Genomic DNA, 18,408 nt, shown 5'->3' on the forward strand with positions numbered 1-18,408 from the left:
ATTGCTTATCTTGGGTGGGATGAAAGTAATTTGACGACAAAGGTTGATATACTCAGTGTGAAATCAGTTTACTGTGGGTTGTCTTCACTGTACAAGCTCCTATAAATATGCAATAAAAGTTGTAGCATACAAATTAAGCGGTTAGTGTTCAACAACTGGCTAGTGGCATTTACACAATCTGATTATTAAAGTTTGAGCATTCCAAATGAAAAGGCCTAAACTAACAACCTCAAACTTTAAATTACACGCCCAACAGAAGTTTTAGAAAAGAAAAAGACATGACTCAGCATGAGTAGTACAATACAAAAAACAGCACCAGCTGCAGTAACATCGCTCAGGTCCTCTTCCTTGAAGGGGCCAGTCAGTTCTTTACCACTGAAAATTGAGCCTGAGCCAACACCAACCCCTTTGGGTCTTTACAGATCAGAAGGAGCTGGAAGGGTTCACCAAAAATGACAGAAGCTCCTCATTGTTTAATTACGTGTGAAGCCATCACCACATTATCTGGTTCCCTTCAGTTCTGAAACACCAGGGCTATGGGCTGGGGCAATAACATTATTTTGGGACCAGGTAGTATACTATATTGCAGCCTCTATCCCAGACTGGAAGGCATGGTGAAGGCTTCAGGGCTGTTTTCAGCAGGGCACAACGTTGTGGAACCTTCATATAGAAATGTGTTGTGTGACACGTAGAGTGATTCCTTACTCTACGTGTCACACGTCAGTGCTATTCATGACATTTCTATCTACAACGTTTGCGTACTGAACGTGCCCCTGGAAGTAGTGCAGTCACTGGTCCTCCTGAGCGGTCCAATCAGGAAGTATTTAATACAGGAGATCCGGAGTATTTACAGAGAACAAGAGGTGTGGGCTGTCTTTACTGCCTGTTCTTCAGGGCTTCTACCAGCCTATGGGGGGAGAGAGCAAACATGGTTGAATAATATGACATGGTGTTGCGCAATGTCAACTGTGGGTTTATTGAGGGAAAGGGGGGGGGTGACAAGGACAGGACACCTTTATTCTACTATAATAAAATCATTGAAAAAAAAAAAGCTTTGCTACATGACTATAATGTCAACCAAAAGCTAACCCTCACCACTCCATGGCCTCGTCCAGGCCTGTGCCCTTGGTGGCGGAGGTCTTGAAGATCTGCCACTTCCGGTCTTTGAGGGCGGGGAGGCCCAGGGAGTTGGCCACCTCAGCCGGGGTCATGGCCTGCTCCATGTCCTGCTTGTTAGCAAACACCACCAGGATGGCTTTCTTCAACTCCTCTTCCTGAAGAGACAAACAGGGAGAGAGAGTCAGTCATACGGAGAAAATACATTGATCATTACAACTTGCCCTCCAGAGCCCCTCAAAAATGGTCATACCTGCCTCATACTCAATGACACCTGCACTCTTATCAATGCAATGAATGCAGGCCTATCCACACGACCTACCTCCAGCATGGCGACAAGCTCAGACTTAGAGATGCCCATTCTGTCTCTGTCACTGCTGTCCACCACGTAGATGACAGCATCCGTGTTAGAGTAGTAACAACGCCAGTATGGCCTTGGAGAGAAATACAAGGGTTTGAAGGAGAGAGACAAAGGTTAGAGGGACAGCGAAGGGCAGAAGCAAGTAGGCCAAACCCTCTAAATTGTAAAGAGGTATGGCACAATAATGTATGGAAAGTTGTGCTGTCTTGAGGAAGCTTCTGTCTACCTTTTAAAGTTCCAACAATGTGTGTTGTATACACCACTACTACTCTCTGTTGTGATCTACGCAGTCACTTTAATAACTACCTACATGTACATACTACCTCAACTAACCGGTGCCCCCCCGCACATTGACTCTGCATTGGTACCCCCCTGTATAGTCTCACTATTGTTATTTTACTGCTGCTCTTTAATTACTTGTTACTTGTAATCTCTTATACATATTTTTTTGAAACTGTATTGTTGGCTAAGGGCTCGTAAGTAAGCATTTCACTGTAAGGTCTACACCTGTTGTATTCGGTGTATGTGACTAATACAATTTGATAAACAGGAAACACTTGTGATATAATTACCTAATACTCGTCTGTCCACCAAGATCCCACACCTGGAACTTCAGGTTTTTGTACGTCACCGTCTCCACATTGAAGCCGATTGCTGTACAACACAAATCAGCAAAATGGCAGAGATTTAAAAACCTTGAGCACACATGGCAAAGAAAGGAATGCACTTTAACCATCGCTCTTTGACATTTGACATTGACGAAGACCAATTCAACTCATTGGGGAGCACACTAACATTAATTGATTTTCCATGCATGCACCTGGGCAACAGATATTGCGTGAGCAGCGTTTCGAAGTAGAAAGAAAAGAGTTACGTACTTGGAATGGTGGTGACCACCTCTCCGACCTGCAGGCGGTACAGGATGGTAGTTTTACCAGCTCCGTCCAACCCCAGGATCAGGATCCTCATCTCTCTGGTGCCAAACAGGCCAGAGAAGAGACTGGAAAACCACCCACCTACAGCACATGGACATGAGATGAGTTAGACAGACCATCTGTGGTAGTACAGACGTTAACTACCTTTAGTGCCCATCGATGAAGGCATCTTCTTCCCGGCTGACTTTTGTCAAGAGCCCTGATGCTTGCTCGAAGTGTTAACATGCGGTGCCGTTTTGGAAAGTCACGCATCTTTCTGGCCGTGTGGGAACACTAACCCTACATTGACACGTTACAGCGCTTGTTTACGGAAGACAGACAAAAGACAGAGGTGACCACCTGTGCCAATTATCAATCTAGCGCTCCGAAAACCTGAGTGTAAGCGTAACTGGGGTGGAAGTGGAGTTCGTCAACTCGAGACACACAGTAAGTGTATCGTTATTTAAAATATTATCTCTCGCTGATATGAACGATAAGGGCCATATGTTCAGAAAAGCGATGATTGAGGTTTCTAACACTGTGTCGGAATTGTAGATCACACGGCCAGCCGTGGGCTAAGCGAACGCGCTAAAAACCATATGGAGAGAAGGGTATTCCAGAGTGCTATCGATGGGACTGTGCCGAACAGTTGAGATAATGACGTCTTTGACGCTCCCCCAGTTTCCAGAAGGGATGCAGGTGGCAGGACGTACAGTACCAGTCAAAAGTTTGGACACACCTACTCATTCAAGGGTTTTTCCTTATTTAAAAAAAATTAACGATTTCCTACATTGTAGAATAATGGTGAAGACATCAAAACCACAAAATAATACATATGGAATCATGTAGTAACCAAAAAAAAAGTTAAACAAATGAACATATTTTATATTTGAGATTCTACAAAGTAGCCACCTTTTGCCTTGATGACAGTATTCACACTTCGCGTTCTCTCAACCAGCTTCATGAGGTAGTCAGCGGAAGGAAGCGTGTGTGACGCGTCTTGGGGCTCAACCTGTGCTTTTGCTCAAAGAAGTGATCAGTGGGGTAGCGTTGAGTGTAGAGGTGGACCAAATGAAAAATAATATCCTGGTGTTTGAGACTCCGGCCGTTTGGTGAGACGTAGACCCGGAGGCAAAGGTGAGACTAAGAATACCCCGCCTGTCTTGTTGAGCTTTGACACAGAATTTATACCTGATAAGGTCAGGTTTGCTATTCTGTGAGGGCCTATGTTCTGAACCCACTACGGTGCTTCAGGTGCCAAGGATTCAGACATGTTGCAGCAGTGAGTATAAGGGAGATCCCATGATGTGAGAGAATGTGCCGGAGGGCATAATCTGAGGGAGTGTACATCTGGGATAGAGAAAGCACTGCGTGTCAACTGTGGGAGCGCCCATGCAGCTGTGGATCCCAATTGCCTGTTAGAGACAGGTTGAGATTGGCAGTGGGGCAGAAAGTTTCCTATGCCGAGGCAGTGAAGGGAGTAGATGATAGCCCTAGAGTGAGCAATTTGACTGGGAGGCTAGAAGAGAGAACCAGAGAGAGAATGGGTTTTAGTAAGTTAGGATTTATTGTGTTTATAGACTTGGTAGTTGCAGCTGCTGATCAATATTTTGGGGTGAGAGATTTTAGTGTAGAACCTCTGAAGGAAGTTGAGGGAAGGGGCTGGTGTCAGATCGTTTAGGGCCAATGTAGTTGGATGGTGTGGTTGGAATAGTGTATAGGTGCACACAGAACAATAAGGTTTTCCAGAGCTAGTGCTAACGTTAGTACTGCTACTGTAGCGATTGAGGAGAACAGTTGAACCAGGGCCAGAACCTGCAGGGGTAAGCACAATAAATAATGACTATATTAGCTAGCTAGTATCTTTGGCTATTTCCTGTTCTGTCTGTGCTATAAAAGGTCCAGACTCATTGGTAGACGATGTCACCATACAGGGAGGCTACACATGGTTACAATGACATACATGCCGTGTCACATTCTCCATTTTACCATTAAAAAGCTAGTCGAATAGATAACTACTGATTAACGTTAATCAACTAATTATTGTGCTATTTGACGCTGTAACGTTAGCTGGGCTACAAGCATGTTGGCACAGGGAGTTAGCAGTACAGCTAACGTTAACTAGCTAGACTGTCAGTATTTACGAATCACGACTACAATTAATGACTCAGACACCTTAGAGGGATTTAATAGCTTTATCAATTTAATAAGAGTAGCTGTACGCGAGACGGCAATTATTAATACGTGTATGTTTGTTAGCTATCTATTTATGTTACTTAGCAAGTGGCCCCGTTTCATGGTACGTATAGCAAGAGCTGGCAGAATAGCCTGCATTTCTACATAAAACACAACCTTGCGAATTCCCAATATAGTTCTCAAAGAGATTAAAAATATATTTTAAAAACGTACCCATTCTGAAGACACTGAACCCTTGATCAACGGCGTTGTAGATCTCGACACCGCACCGCTTCCGTAGCTGTTGGAATTCAGTGACGTGTCGCAGGAACACGTCATTAATGGGTAATCCGGTTTCATTGTTCCGTACGTTCAACGTCAGACACATATTTTGAAACGCTAAATAGTTCAAACACAATTGCATTGAAACGAGAAATATTATATGTTTTATGGAACATTGTCCCCATAGTATTTAGTTGTGAGTTCCGATGTAAAAATACTATATTGGATGTGCGTTGATTCGGAACTAGAGACTTACAATGAGCTATATTCAAGAAGCCAACGTTTCAAATAGTTTTTTCTGTAGAAAGAGCTGCAAATAGCACGTAAAATACTGTGGAATTTTGAACACACTCCAAAAGAACGGAAGAATAATGTATGTACACTCGTATTATACCTAAGTGGATGTACATCATTGGATGATGCCCCTATGCAAAAGGACCAGGCTATGATACACAAATTAGATAGCTTGTATTTCAACAGAATCAATCAATTTAACATTTGCAATTGTGAGTATGGATTTATTTCAACCGACGCTTAGCTAATGCATTACGAATGGGCTCTCCGCTCCGTGTCTGTACACGATTCTGTTCTCCTGCATCCCTTCGTTACAGACTCAAGTCCGGGGTCGTCGATAGCTGAGCCGCAATGGTGGAGAAGTCCGACCGGGCACCGCTACTGGACTGGGAGGAGGTTCCTCCGGCGGAGAAGCCTGTTCCCACACCAGTACAGGAGAAGGACGTCAAGGGGCCGAGCCCCGCCAATAGTCGGGCGTCGGGATGCACTGCGCCGGGGATAGGGTGGAGCACCAGTCCGCGGGGTCCTGAGTTTTTAACATCAGTAGTCTCTAGCATAGACACATCCCTCTCATCCAGGAGCACGATCCCCACCCCTGCGGAATGGGATGCTCAGTGTCCCGACAAGGATGACCATACCCCGGCCTCAGGACAAGGAGAGGTGCCGCACGACATCATGGTGAAATGGGAAGAAAAGGATCCGATCGTGGCCGTGTTTGTGGTTACATTTGATACAAGATCAGGTGAGTCGAGTCGAGGACCTCGGATCTTTTTTCGTGCTGTGCTGCTGCCTAGAGAAGCAGCTGCATGGTCACACCCATCAATTTGTAACATCTATAGGCCTATAGCATCCATGCATATAATAATTATTTTATTGTTCATTATAGGCCTACTACTGGTTATTATTTGCAGAAATTGCATCAGAGAGCTTGGGATGGATTCACTTGAACTAGGCCAGATAATTGATGTCACCAACCATTGGGGACCACTGGTCAAATGTGGTATTCGCCTACGCCTTGAGGATGCTCTTCAACACAAAGACCTCTATATTCTTACTCAGGAACCCCAAAGTCACAGGGGATGTGTGAATTCTCTATGACCACACCCTAAAGGCAACCCCTGTCACTCACCTCGGAATATCCGAGAGGTATAACCCATAGCAGGCTAGATACAGTGGGGCAAAAAAGTATTTAGTCAGCCACCAATTGTGCAAGTTCTCCCACTTAAAAAGATGAGAGAGGCCTGTAATTTTCATCATAGGTACACTTCAACTATGACAGACAAAATTAGAAAAAAAATCCAGAAAATCACATTGTAGGATTTTTAATGAATTTATTTGCAAATTATGGTGGAAAATAAGTATTTGGTCAATAACAAAAGTTTATCTCAATACTTTGTTATATACCCTTTGTTGGCAATGACAGAGGTCAAACGTTTTCTATAAGTCTTCACAAGGTTTTCACACACTGTTGCTGGTATTTTGGCCCATTCCTCCATGCAGATCTCCTCTAGAGCAGTGATGTTTTGGGGCTGTTGCTAGGCAACACAGACTTTCAACTCCCTCCAAAGATTTTCTATGGGGTTGAGATCTGGAGACTGGCTAGGCCACTCCAGGACCTTGAAATGCTTCTTACGAAGCCACTCCTTCGTTGCTCGGGTGGTGTGTTTGGGATCATTGTCATGCTGAAAGACCCAGCCACGTTTCATCTTCAATGCCCTTGCTGATGGAAGGAGGTTTTCACTCAAAATCTCACGATTCATGGCCCCATTCATTCTTTCCTTTACACGGATCAGTCGTCCTGGTCCCTTTGCAGAAAAACAGCCCCAAAGCATGATGTTTCCACCCCCATGCTTCACAGTAGGTATGGTGTTCTTTGGATGCAACTCAGCATTCTTTGTCCTCCAAACACGACGAGTTGAGTTTTTACCAAAAAGTTATATTTTGGTTTCATCTGACCATATGACATTCTCCCAATCTTCTTCTGGATCATCCAAATGCTCTCTAGCAAACTTCAGACGGGCCTGGACATGTACTGGCTTAAGCAGGGGGACACATCTGGCACTGCAGGATTTGAGTCCCTGGCGGCGTAGTGTGTTACTGATGGTAGGCTTTGTTACTTTGGTGCCAGCTCTCTGCAGGTCATTCACTAGGTCCCCCCGTGTGGTTCTGGGATTTTTGCTCACCATTCTTGTGATCATTTTGACCCCACGGGGTGAGATCTTGCGTGGAGCCCCAGATCGAGGGAGATTATCAGTGGTCTTGTCTGTCTTCCACTTCCTAATACTTGCTCCCACAGTTGATTTTTTCTAACCAAGCTGCTTACCTATTGCAGATTCAGTCTTCCCAGCCTGGTGCAGGTCTACAATTTTGTTTCTGGTGTCCTTTGACAGCTCTTTGGTCTTGGCCATAGTGGAGTTTGGAGTGTGACTGTTTGAGGTTGTGGACAGGTGTCTTTTATACTGATAACAAGTTCAAATAGGTGCCATTAATACAGGTAACGAGTGGAGGACAGAGGAGCCTCTTAAAGAAGAAGTTACAGGTCTGTGAGAGCCAGAAATCTTGCTTGTTTGTAGGTGACCAAATACTTATTTTCCATCATAATTTGCAAATAAATTCATTAAAAATCCTACAATGTGATTTTCTGGATTTGTTTTTCTCATTTTGTCTGTCATAGTTGAAGTGTACCTATGATGAAAAGTACAGGCCTCTCTCATCTTTTTAAGTGGGAGTACTTGCACAATTGGTGGCTGACTAAATACTTTTTTGCCCCACTGTATATTCATCTATTGATAATGTCTGCCCACCGGCTTTACAACCAATGAGTTGTTATGTATGTAGTCTTGAGACTGTCTGGGACTACACATTCTTCATGAGTGAGTAGGAGAGAGAGGGAGTCAGCCGGTGGATTTCACTGCAGATTGAATTACTTTAATCAGTGAGGGTATTGACTTCATTTGGTAATGATGGCCTATTCCAAATAGTTTGAGGCCTATGGTTGGTTGGTTGATATACATGCAGATTTGCACATTTGTGAAAACTTTCACATTTTAGGACAGTTGTGGTAACCATACCTACAGTATTGCCTAATTTCACTCCCGTTTATGTGTGTGTGTGTGTGTGTTTACTGTTTAGGTAACATGTTAGAGTGGTGTCTGCCAGGGGACATGAACCTGGAGGGAGTAGAGTTCAAGGCTATGGCCAGCGGCTCCCACAGAGTCTCCAGCGACTTCATGTAAGTACACCCGGCTGCATCTCAATCATATAAACTTGAATCCTTAATTTTTTTAAACCCATCAATAGTATAAAGTGGCACCCTTTTTTGTATCCTATCCTGCATCTCAGTAGTCTAATAGGCTTCCTGTCCTTGCCCCCTTCATTTAAACTCATTTGAAATGGGGGGACGCTACCAGGCATCAGCCTTCTGCCCTGTTATTTAGTAGCAAAGCTGATGAAGGAAAGCATACAAGTGAAGGCAAGGAAGATCTTTTAGACTAAACATTTAGATGCACCCCCTGTTCCTCCTTGGCAGGACAGCAAAACCTTAGAACTGATCGTCAGCAGACAAATCGGCCAACTGGCCAGGGCAGTATGTTCCCTTGGCTTGACTCATGGTTCTTTCTCTGGCCTCCACAGATACTTCCGGAAGGGTGGGTACTTTGGCCTGGCGTGCTTTGCTAACATGGCGGTGGATAGTGTTGTGGAGAGGGGGGCAAGAATGAAGTCTGTGGGTATCCTGTCAACATCTTACACCCTGCTGTACCGATACATGAGCTTCCTGGAACACCAAGTCAGGTAGATCCGGTTTAAGTTATCTCTCGATAAAATAAATTCTCTGTTTTTGGCTCTCTGTCTTTGTCTTTCTCTCTTTTTGGTCGCAGTTTTCCCCTCACTCTCTCTTTTTTCTGTCACTGGATCTCTCTCTCTCTCTTTCGTGTACTCTCTCTTTCACTCCCTCTCTGCCCACTCTCCCCCTCTCCCAGTCTTTCTCTGGATCTCTCTTTCTGTTTCTTGTACTCTATATCCCCCATTCTCTCTTTAACTCTCTCTCACTTTCTGTCACTCTCTGTATCCTCTCTCATGTCTCTCTCTCTCTCTCTCTCTCTCTCTCTCTCTCTCTCTCTCTCTCTCTCCTCAAGTCACCGTCGTCTCCCTGGTATTTATAATTATCCCCTGTATTAAAAATGGTGTGTGAGAGGGGTGTCACACTGCAATCTGTCACATATCCTGCTCAACAAGATAGGCTGAGTCTGAAATTGGCACCCTATTCCCTATATAGTGCACTACTTTTGACCAGAGTCGAAAGTTGTGCTGGCACCCCCTGGTCAAAAGTATTGTACTAATAGGTAAATAGGGTGTCATTTTGGACACAGACATACTGTGGTTTCCAGATAGTCCTTTCTCTTTTTTGCTCTTCCTCTCACTTCCTCTTTTTAGCCACCCACCAGTGTAAATGCAATTCTTATTCATCTCTTCTGCTGCATAGTTATCACGTTATGGTTAAACATTGGCATTTTTTCGCTGCTTACAGAAGTGAATGAGTTCCCTAAAAGTCTATGGGATCCAATAAGGTGGTATACCTTTTTATACCAACTCATGATTATTTGAATCAGCTGTATAGTGCTAGGGCAGAAAACAAAATGTGCACCCTGGGGGGGGTCCCAGGACCGAGTGTTGGAAACCCTGGTTTAGATGGTACAATGATTCTCTCCACTATACTTGCTTGTTTTGTCACAGAAACTGAAATTAAGCGAACTATTAGAATTTTAGCAACCAGAAAATGGCAGAGCGATTTCTGCACAGTGCATCTTTAATAAAAATGAATATTTTTTATTTTTTTCATGTTAAGTTTACATACTGCAAATAAAAACAAGAATATTTTTATTTGTAAACTTAACATGATGAACAGGAATGACATTTACTCTCATGGGTGGCCAATAAGAGGTATCTGAAAGCCACGCCCCTAATAAACCACGCCTCCTGAAAATAACCATAGGATTATATTAAAAAAGACCCAGCTGCTAGGTTAACCCAGCATAGAGTAAAAATAACCAATTGATGGTTAAATTAACCCATATTTGGGTCGTCCCAATTTGTTGGTCTATTCATGCAACCCAACTGGCTGGGTCAAAATAACCCAACATATGTTCTGTCCATTATTTAACCAGCTCTGGCTTACCAAATAATCAACATTGGGTTGTTTTTAGCACATCATTTTTAGTGTGAGTAGCATGCTCATCTGTTATTTCAAGGACACTACTGTTGCATTGATAGTCCAGGATGAATCCTAACATGAGGCCTACTCTGCATGCATAACTCAAATTTTCAGTCGTCAATGTTATACACACAGATTGCAATTTAGATGTCAACCCTTAGTAGAGTTGGATAATGCTGACGATGTTAGCATAGCTCGAAGTAGAAGTTGCCCCTAACAATAGATCTAGGATCAGATTACCCTACTCCCAAAAATGTATCATTAGGGGGGATGGAAACAACTGTTCCTGTATCAGTGTTGAGGAGCAACTTCTACCTACTCTGTTATTATAGCGTGAAAAGGAGAGACCCCACTATGGTAATCTTCCCCCAGACACATAAACAGACCCATTCCTAGGCATTCTGCTTACATTGCCTGTATTACTTTCAATTTGTGTGTGTGTGTGTGTCTGATCCAGGCTCCAGTTGAAAACTCCTGGCCAGTACTCTCCTCTGGAGGCGTTCTTTGAGGATAAGAGATCAGTGCTGCCCCCCGATGGGGAGAGTGTGGTTACTGCATGTCCTGGCAGTGCCTGGGGAGCAGCTCTCAACCACTGTATGCACCCTGAGATGAAGGTGAGAGGTTGAGGTTTACTATTACGCAAATATGAAATGGTATTTCAGGTGGCGGGATTCTGTGTGTGTCTTTGTGCTGCTAGTATTGATGGTGGTGATGATGATGATGATGATGATGATGACAGTAGCTCTCCTCCTCCAGATCACCCACCCAGCTGGCTGCATGTCTCAGTTCATCCAGTTCTTTGGGGAGCAGATCATGGTCCTGTGGAAGTTAGCTCTGCTGAGGAGACGTATCCTCATCTTCTCTCCTCCACCTGTGGGCGTGGTCTGTTACAGAGGTGAGGGGGGGGGCACTAACACATGCACACGCACAGACATACACACACACACACACACGGACACAAGCACAGACACAGACATACACAGTAACTTCTCAGTTGCGTTTGTTTTCTTCATGCTCAAAAGAACACAATGCTACTCACCTATGTACTCTTAAACATACACTTTTATACACATTTTCATTAACTTTCTCTATTTCCTGTGCTCCCTAGTGTACTGCTGCTGTTGCCTGGCCAACGTGTCCATCCCGGGGGTGGGCGTGGCCGTGCCAGAGTTCCGCCCCTTCTTCTATGTCAACGTGGCAGACATTGATACCCTGGATACGGAACTGTCCTACGTAGCGTGTGAGTGTCTGGAGTCAGGGAATAGGGCATCTTCATAGTCTTTAACTTCCCCTTCCATTCATCTGCACTGATCTGAAAACTGAAGATGGGTGAAAGCAATATGGTGGAGGCATTGTAGGGTTTTGCTATCACTTCTACAACCGGTCTATTTCTTTCACATCTGTGAGAGACAGAGCGGAATACACTTGACACTATTCCAATAAAACTGAAAGGCTTGTGTGTGTGTGTGTGTGTGTGTGTGCGTAGGCACCACAGAGAAGATCTTTGAGGAGAAGCGGGACCTGTACGATGTCTATGTGGATAACCAGAATGTGAGGACGACCAGAGAGAGTCTGAAGCCTTTACTGCGGCTCAGCGCTGCAGACAGAGAGAAGTACCGCAAACTCACTGAACAGAGGTACAGTACAGTCTGCAAAACAACCTGAGGGGGAGAATGTTGTTCATGTTATCTTCTTGTAGTCGATTCAGAGGTGATGATAATAATGACAACATGGTGTTTCCAGGCAGATGCTGTTATATTCTCAGGAGGAGAATGGAGACTGTGTGTCCAGTGAAGAGGACCACTTCATTCTGTCAGTATATTACACCAGGATCCAGTCCGCAACTGGCGTTTATAAAGAAGCCTTCAAAATTATTATTTTCTTTTTTTACACTTAAGCAGTTTATTTCTATATACAAACCAAATAAAATGTCCATGAAAACATTGTTTAAAAAAATAAGTACTTCTCATTTTTTCTCTACCGTTGTAGGTTTTTCCTGGAGCAGAATAACCGTATCTTCCAGACGCTCAGTGAGGTGGCAGGGAGACCTGAGCCCATCCTAACCCAGGAGAGTGTGAGGGCCATGGGGCTAGACCCTCACGGAGACAGGCTCTTCCTGCTCCACCTGCTGGAGACATACGGCTATGACAGCCTCCTGGTCACCGAGCACCCTTGCTGCAGCTGAGGCCTGGGTGGCACACTGACTGACCTACAGGATCCTGCACACTCAGACACACAGACTCAATGCAGACAGTCTGGAGTCTGGACTGAGAGGTCAGAATATGTTGGCAAGGCTGAGACAAAGGCCTGTATTCATAAAGCGTCTCAGTAGTGCTGATCTCAGATCTGTTTAGCCCTTTAGAGCTCATTGAATAAGACTTACATGGACAGGGGGGACCTGATCCTAGATTAGCATTCCTACTCAGATGCTTTATGAATAAGGGAGACCCTCAGGCCAAAAAAAGCAAATGAATGGAGAGAGCCACGGAACAAGAAAAGTTCTTGGTACTGTCCTATGACATTCATGGGTGCTCAATCTGGACTGTTAACCATCGCCTTCCTGCCTGTCAATAAAATGTACAGTACAGAGGAATGTCATTCACGTCTATCCCCAACCCTCTTTTTCTGGAGGAGTGGAGCCAACCAGAAACATCCTGGATCTCTGGAGATTCGGTGCCTATGAGCAGAACTTACCAAGAAAGTCATGCTTACGGTTTCCTTATGTTTTCAAATGGGGAGTCAAATCTAAACTCTGTGGTAATGTCCTCAAACTGAGGGAGGATTTGTCACTTCTCTTAATATGACATCTATTTATTTATGTTTTTGAGAGCATAAATCACCAAACTTTTGTCTTTAAATAGAAAGGGATCTGTAGAATGTGTTTTGTTATAAAATGATCCCATTAAGTCACTGCTAAGCCCAAAACCACTGTGATCAGCATTGTATAGAAATGGCCACCAACACCATCCATAATCATGATACTACAGACCTGATACTAAGGGCCCGGTTCAATCCGTAGCGCTGAAGGTCCACGCTACAGTGCGATATACATTTAAAGGCCATGTTTTACACGTTCACAGAGACTGCATTCCCGGTAAACACTGCATATGTCAACTCATTCAGAAATGACCTTCACATTTCAGTCACGCAGCTTCCGTGATACGGACTGAATCGAGCCCTTAAGTACACAATACTAGTTCACATGTGGATTTGGTTTCTGGTGAAAGAGGGGTCAGGACTCACCAGCACACTTTATGATGTCCAACATAGAAATGTAACAACTTTATATGACTTTAAAAATGTACTTTTTATCACAGCCATTTGAACAAGAGGTTTTGGGCTCAAATTGAAACGTATGCTTGTGGTGTTTCCTCAATTCTCTGTCAAATATACGAAGAGTGAAAAATGTGAATGAGCTGTTGGCTCAATGGTTATATCCTATCCTTCAGACCAAGAGGTCGTAGGTTCAAACTTCATTTCTTTATACTGTTGTGTACGTTTCAGCAACTCTCGATGTCAAACATACAAAGAGTGTGGTATAAAATGTGATGGAGATGGTGGTTCAATTACTGCCTTGTAGACCAAGAGGTTCTAGCTTCGAACCTCATCTATTCAGCCATTGTGTACGTTTCCGCAACCCTCGCTGTCAAACATACAAAGGGAAGGGTAAACAATGATGATGGAGGTGGTTCAATCTCTACCTCAAAGCTTCGAGGTTGTGGGTTCAAAACAAAGTGTTGCCACAGCTCTCGATGTCAAACATACGAAGGGAAGGGTAAAAATAAATACTGTGTTCATTTCTGTTGAGGTTTAAAACTGTTTTTTGGTTTGCGCCTCTGAAACTCTGACTGTCAGAAATACAAAGAAAAGATGTACAGTAATGGACCAGTGGAGGCTGCTGAGGGGAGGACGGCTCATAATAACGACTGGAACGGAGATAATGGAATGGTATCAAACACATGGAAACAAATGTATTTGATACCATTCCATTGATTCTGCTCCAACCATTACCACGAGCTTGTCCTCCCCAATTAAGGTTCCACCAACCTCCTGTGATGGAGACACTTTACGCCAATGATGGTAAACTGTGAATGACAAGTAGCCTAGTGGTTATGAGCATTGGGACAGTAACCGAATGGTTGCTGTTTTGAAGCCCAGAGCCGAATAGGTGAAAAATCTGTTGATGTGCCCGTGAGCCAAGGCATTTAACCCTAAATTACAAAGAATGTTGAAAAAAATGTAAACAAAAAAATTGTCTGGCTTTTTTTTAGTGATGCTCCTTATCGATTCATCAGAACTGTTCACATCAGAAATCATGACATTATTTACGGTGCTCCCTTCACATAGGGAAGAGCAGCAAGCCACTGAAGGTGTTGTAGTTATCAAAATGATAAAAGAGCCCCCAGCCTGAGGGGAGACGCATGTAGATCGCATCCCCCTCCTCCAGCTCTAGAGAATGCATTAGACAAGTACCGAAGATCTCCATGTGTACCGTATTGGTCATTTACCAGAACACTTTTGTCATTGTGGTAAAGATGAACGGCGATGTGAGGTAATCCATTGCAGTGAATCTGATGTACTACACTCCCTCTCACTGGCGGTGTGAAGATACCTGCATCAGAGGAGAGGGAGGGATCAGCATTGTCGGTCTCTCAGAAGCCCTGTTTACACCTGGTTCTAACATGCGGCCTTTGTACTGATGTTGTACACGTTCTGATTGTGCCCACATTTTTAAGCAGGTGTAGATGATTCAAAGGCGCATTGTGATGTGACTGTGATCAAATCTTAAAGTGTAAAAAGACAAGATCAGGACGCATGTTTACAGCAGGTATAAACAGGGCTAGAGAAACTGTTGGTAATGCTGGATTCAGTGTGTGGTTAGTAGGCTACATGTACTTGGTTTGCAGGCCTTGCTGATGTTGGTGAAGACTTTGCTGTAGAAGTGTGGTGTCAGTATTGGCACTTATTATTGAAAGATAAATAAAGCCCATGAAAGCCAACATTATTCTGCTAAGAAGCTAAACATTCACCAACAGCCACCTAACCGCCTCGGGTTACAAACAAGTGCAGCCTGACTGGAAAACAACCCCTTTTCTGTATCGGTTATACCTGCCTTCTCTCTCTCCAACTCTTCCACCTCTCTCTCACGGACAGTCTGGCCTCCAATGCTGTGATTGCCGGAAAGGACACATTAGTAAACTTAACATTTGTTAAACCTACCTTAAGTATAATGTTTTTTACATAGTTTAATTACCTGTGTTGCCACTCACTGCCTGTCACGCTGGCCTCCAGGGCTAAAATAATATGAAAGGAAACTAAAAACTAATATGAGAAATACCCATAAAATAAACTGCCTATAAAAAACAAACGAGAAACAGTTGTTGGCCAACTGACTTGAACCTGCATTCTTTCTCTTCAGCTCCTCCTCACCGGCATTCAGTATGGCAGTCATGGCTGGAATTATGGTCAGGAATTCTCAAAAGCCGTTGGGGCTCAATTCAATCCGTATTGCAGAAGTTCAGCGCTACAGGGTGATTGAAAGGCAATGTTCTCAATCTGAAATGATCTTTACATTTCTATTAAATAGAGCCACAGATCTGTCACGAACCGATATAATAATGAACCAAATTAACTTCCAATCTTATACGGAATGCACATTACCTGAATTTTCGGTCTTCAGCTCCTATACCTCCTTTTCACTGGCACTTAGTCTGACCCCCCATGGCTGGAATTATGGAGAAAAAAAAACAATGCTCAAAAACTCTTGATACTCCATTGAACCAAACTCATAGCGAACCAAATGAACATCCGCAGTGAACCAAATTAACATCTGTAGGCCTACACATACAATAGCCTATATCCCACTGGGCAAAAATAGTTTGAATCAATATTGTTTTTTTTCCATGGTCATTTCAACCAAACAAATAAATGTGATGACATTCAATTAACGTGGAAAAACTGATTGTATTTGAAAAAAATTATCTACGTAAGGAAATGTATTTTTTTCAACCAAATTTTCACCTAAATCCAATGACATTGTGATTTTTTTGGTTGATTTCACGAAAAATTCACATTACTTGACAACTCAACCAAATTAAATCACAACTAGACATTAAACTGACGTCTGTCCCCAGTCAGATCTGTATCTTTATTTGGTTCCTCATGACAACAGTTAATCTTCCTGTGGTCCATAAACACAACAAAACATACACTACAGACATAACACTTTACAATTTACAATGAAAGGCTGTAGTAGACAAACATTTAGCAAGTAGACATTAAAATACCTAACAGGTTAAACATTCAACAAACACACAGGGATTTTTTTCTTCTAAAAACCTGTTTTTGCTGTGTCATTATGGGGTATTGTTTGTAGATTGATGGAGGGAAGAAAATCACTTTTAAAATAAGGTTGTAACATAACAAAATGTGTAAAAAGTCAAGGGGTCTGAATACTTTTCAAATGCACTGTACCTGCATTCTTCCTCTCCAGTCTGGCTTCCATGTTCCTCATCTTCACCACGATGGTTCCCTGCTTGTGCACCATGTTTCTCAGCTGCTTCAGCTCATCCCAGATGTCAGGGGTGGTGGTGATCTGACTGCTAGTGCTTGTGGGTTGTGTCTGTAGCTTCAATCTCTTGGCACTCAATCAAACCCCCCACTCACTCTACAAAATGTAGTTAGGCAAGGTAGGAGAAATGTAACGTGGTTGTGACGTAACAGGAGAAAAATATAACATGTTGAACTAAAAATCATTTTAAGCTGACACAGGGAAAAGGTGTGAGAGAACTGAACCTGTTACACGATACACAAAGTATGTGGACACCCCTTCAAATAGGTGGATTCGGCTATTTCAGCCACACCCGTTGCTGACAGGTGTATCAAATCGAGGATGCAGCCAAGCAATCTCCATAGACAAACATTAGCAGTAGAATAGCCTTACTGAAGAGCTCAGTGACTTTCAACAAATCTGGAAGTCACTGAGCAACGCCAGCACAAAAACTGTTCGTCAGGAGCTTCATGAAATGGGTTTCCATGGCCGAGCAGCCGCACACAAGCCTAAGATCACCCTGTGCAATGCCAAGTGTCGGCTGGAGTGGTGTAAAGCTTGCTGCCATTGGACTCTGGAGCAATAGAAATGTGTTCTCTGGACGGATGAATCATGCTTCACCATCTGGCAGTCCGATGAACGAAACTGGGTTTGGCGGATGCCAGGAAAAAGCTACCTGCACAAATGCATAGTGCCAACTGTAAAGTTTGGTGGAGGAGGAATAATGGTCTGGGTCTGTTTTTCCATCGTTCAGGCTAGACCCCTTAGTTCCAGTGAAGGGAAATCTTAACACTACAGCATACAATGACATTCTAGACGATTTTGGGCTTCCAACTTTCTGGCAACAGTTTGGAGAAGGACCTTTCCTGTTTTTAGCATAAAGCAAGGTCTATACAGAAATGTTTTGTCGAGATCTGTGTGGAAGAACTTGACTGGCCTGCACAGAGCCCTGACCTCAACCCCATTGAACACCTTTGGGATATATTGGAACAATGACTGTGAGCCAAGCATTATCACCCAACATCAGTGCCCGACCTCACTAATGCTCTTGTGGCTGAATGGAAGCAAGTCCCCGCAGCAATGGTCCAACATCTAGTGGAAAGCCTTCACAGAAGAGTGGAGAGGCTGTTATAGCAGCAAAGGGGAGGGACCTACTCCATAATAACACCCATGATTTGGAATGAGATGTTTGACAAGCAGGTGTCCACATACTTTTGGTCATGTAGAGTATATAGTGGAAGGTCTCCATCTCCATAAAATGTGTAGAACCTTTCCATAGGAATATATTTACTTAAAGAGATGCTCCTGTACTTTGGTGAAATCATTTTTAAACCATTTTTCTCATGATGCCATCTATTTTGTGAAATGCACCAGTCCCTCCTGCAGCAAAGAACCCCCACAACATGATGCTGCCACCCCCGTGCTTCACGGTTGGGATGGTGTTCTTCAGCTTGCAAGCATCCCCCGTTTTCCTCCAAACATAACGATGGTCATTATGGCCAAA

At 43.5% G+C, this 18,408-nt stretch overlaps 2 protein-coding genes across 4 annotated transcripts; one reads left to right on the top strand and one right to left on the bottom strand.

Moving 5' to 3' along the window:
• Positions 1-47: 47 nt before the first annotated feature.
• Positions 48-4,969, bottom strand: LOC112214319 (ADP-ribosylation factor-like protein 1). Its single transcript, XM_024372967.1, has 6 exons — positions 4,801-4,969; positions 2,356-2,493; positions 2,050-2,131; positions 1,439-1,550; positions 1,096-1,274; positions 48-907 (listed from the first exon to the last, which is right to left on the bottom strand). Exons 1-6 carry the CDS (start codon positions 4,952-4,954, stop codon positions 877-879), a joined length of 696 nt encoding a protein of 231 aa, XP_024228735.1. The 5' UTR covers positions 4,955-4,969; the 3' UTR covers positions 48-876.
• On the top strand, positions 3,854-15,354 carry LOC112214320 (DENN domain-containing protein 11-like). 3 transcript variants are annotated; one of them, XM_042298040.1, is made up of 10 exons: positions 3,854-4,214; positions 5,460-5,884; positions 8,275-8,374; positions 8,776-8,934; positions 10,812-10,968; positions 11,111-11,249; positions 11,463-11,594; positions 11,841-11,991; positions 12,098-12,166; positions 12,344-15,354. In XM_042298040.1, the coding sequence occupies exons 2-10, from the start codon at positions 5,494-5,496 to the stop codon at positions 12,537-12,539; spliced, it is 1,494 nt and encodes a 497-aa protein (XP_042153974.1). In that variant the 5' UTR covers positions 3,854-4,214; positions 5,460-5,493; the 3' UTR covers positions 12,540-15,354. The 3 variants fall into 3 exon arrangements, with proteins under 3 accessions (XP_042153974.1, XP_042153973.1, XP_042153975.1); XM_042298039.1 differs by lacking the exon at positions 3,854-4,214 and adding an exon at positions 5,085-5,354; XM_042298041.1 differs by lacking the exon at positions 3,854-4,214 and adding an exon at positions 5,085-5,221.
• Positions 15,355-18,408: the final 3,054 nt, after the last annotated feature.

The sequence above is a fragment of the Oncorhynchus tshawytscha genome, linkage group LG15 (genome assembly GCF_018296145.1).
Source record: "Oncorhynchus tshawytscha isolate Ot180627B linkage group LG15, Otsh_v2.0, whole genome shotgun sequence".
In the NCBI taxonomy this organism is placed as follows: Eukaryota; Metazoa; Chordata; class Actinopteri; order Salmoniformes; family Salmonidae; genus Oncorhynchus; species Oncorhynchus tshawytscha.

Excerpts from the sequence above, each read along its gene's own strand:
- LOC112214320 (XM_042298040.1), top strand. The coding sequence starts at position 5,494 with ATGGTGGAGAAGTCCGACCGGGCACCGCTACTGGACTGGGAGGAGGTT. Across the intron at positions 8,375-8,775 it reads AGAGTCTCCAGCGACTTCAT|ATACTTCCGGAAGGGTGGGT; the intron begins GTAAGTACACCC and ends TGGCCTCCACAG. Across the intron at positions 11,992-12,097 it reads CGCAAACTCACTGAACAGAG|GCAGATGCTGTTATATTCTC; the intron begins GTACAGTACAGT and ends TGGTGTTTCCAG.
- LOC112214319 (XM_024372967.1), bottom strand. The coding sequence starts at position 4,954 with ATGTGTCTGACGTTGAACGTACGGAACAATGAAACCGGATTACCCATT. Across the intron at positions 1,275-1,438 it reads AGCTTGTCGCCATGCTGGAG|GAAGAGGAGTTGAAGAAAGC; the intron begins GTAGGTCGTGTG and ends TTGTCTCTTCAG. Across the intron at positions 908-1,095 it reads CTGGACGAGGCCATGGAGTG|GCTGGTAGAAGCCCTGAAGA; the intron begins GTGAGGGTTAGC and ends CTCCCCCCATAG.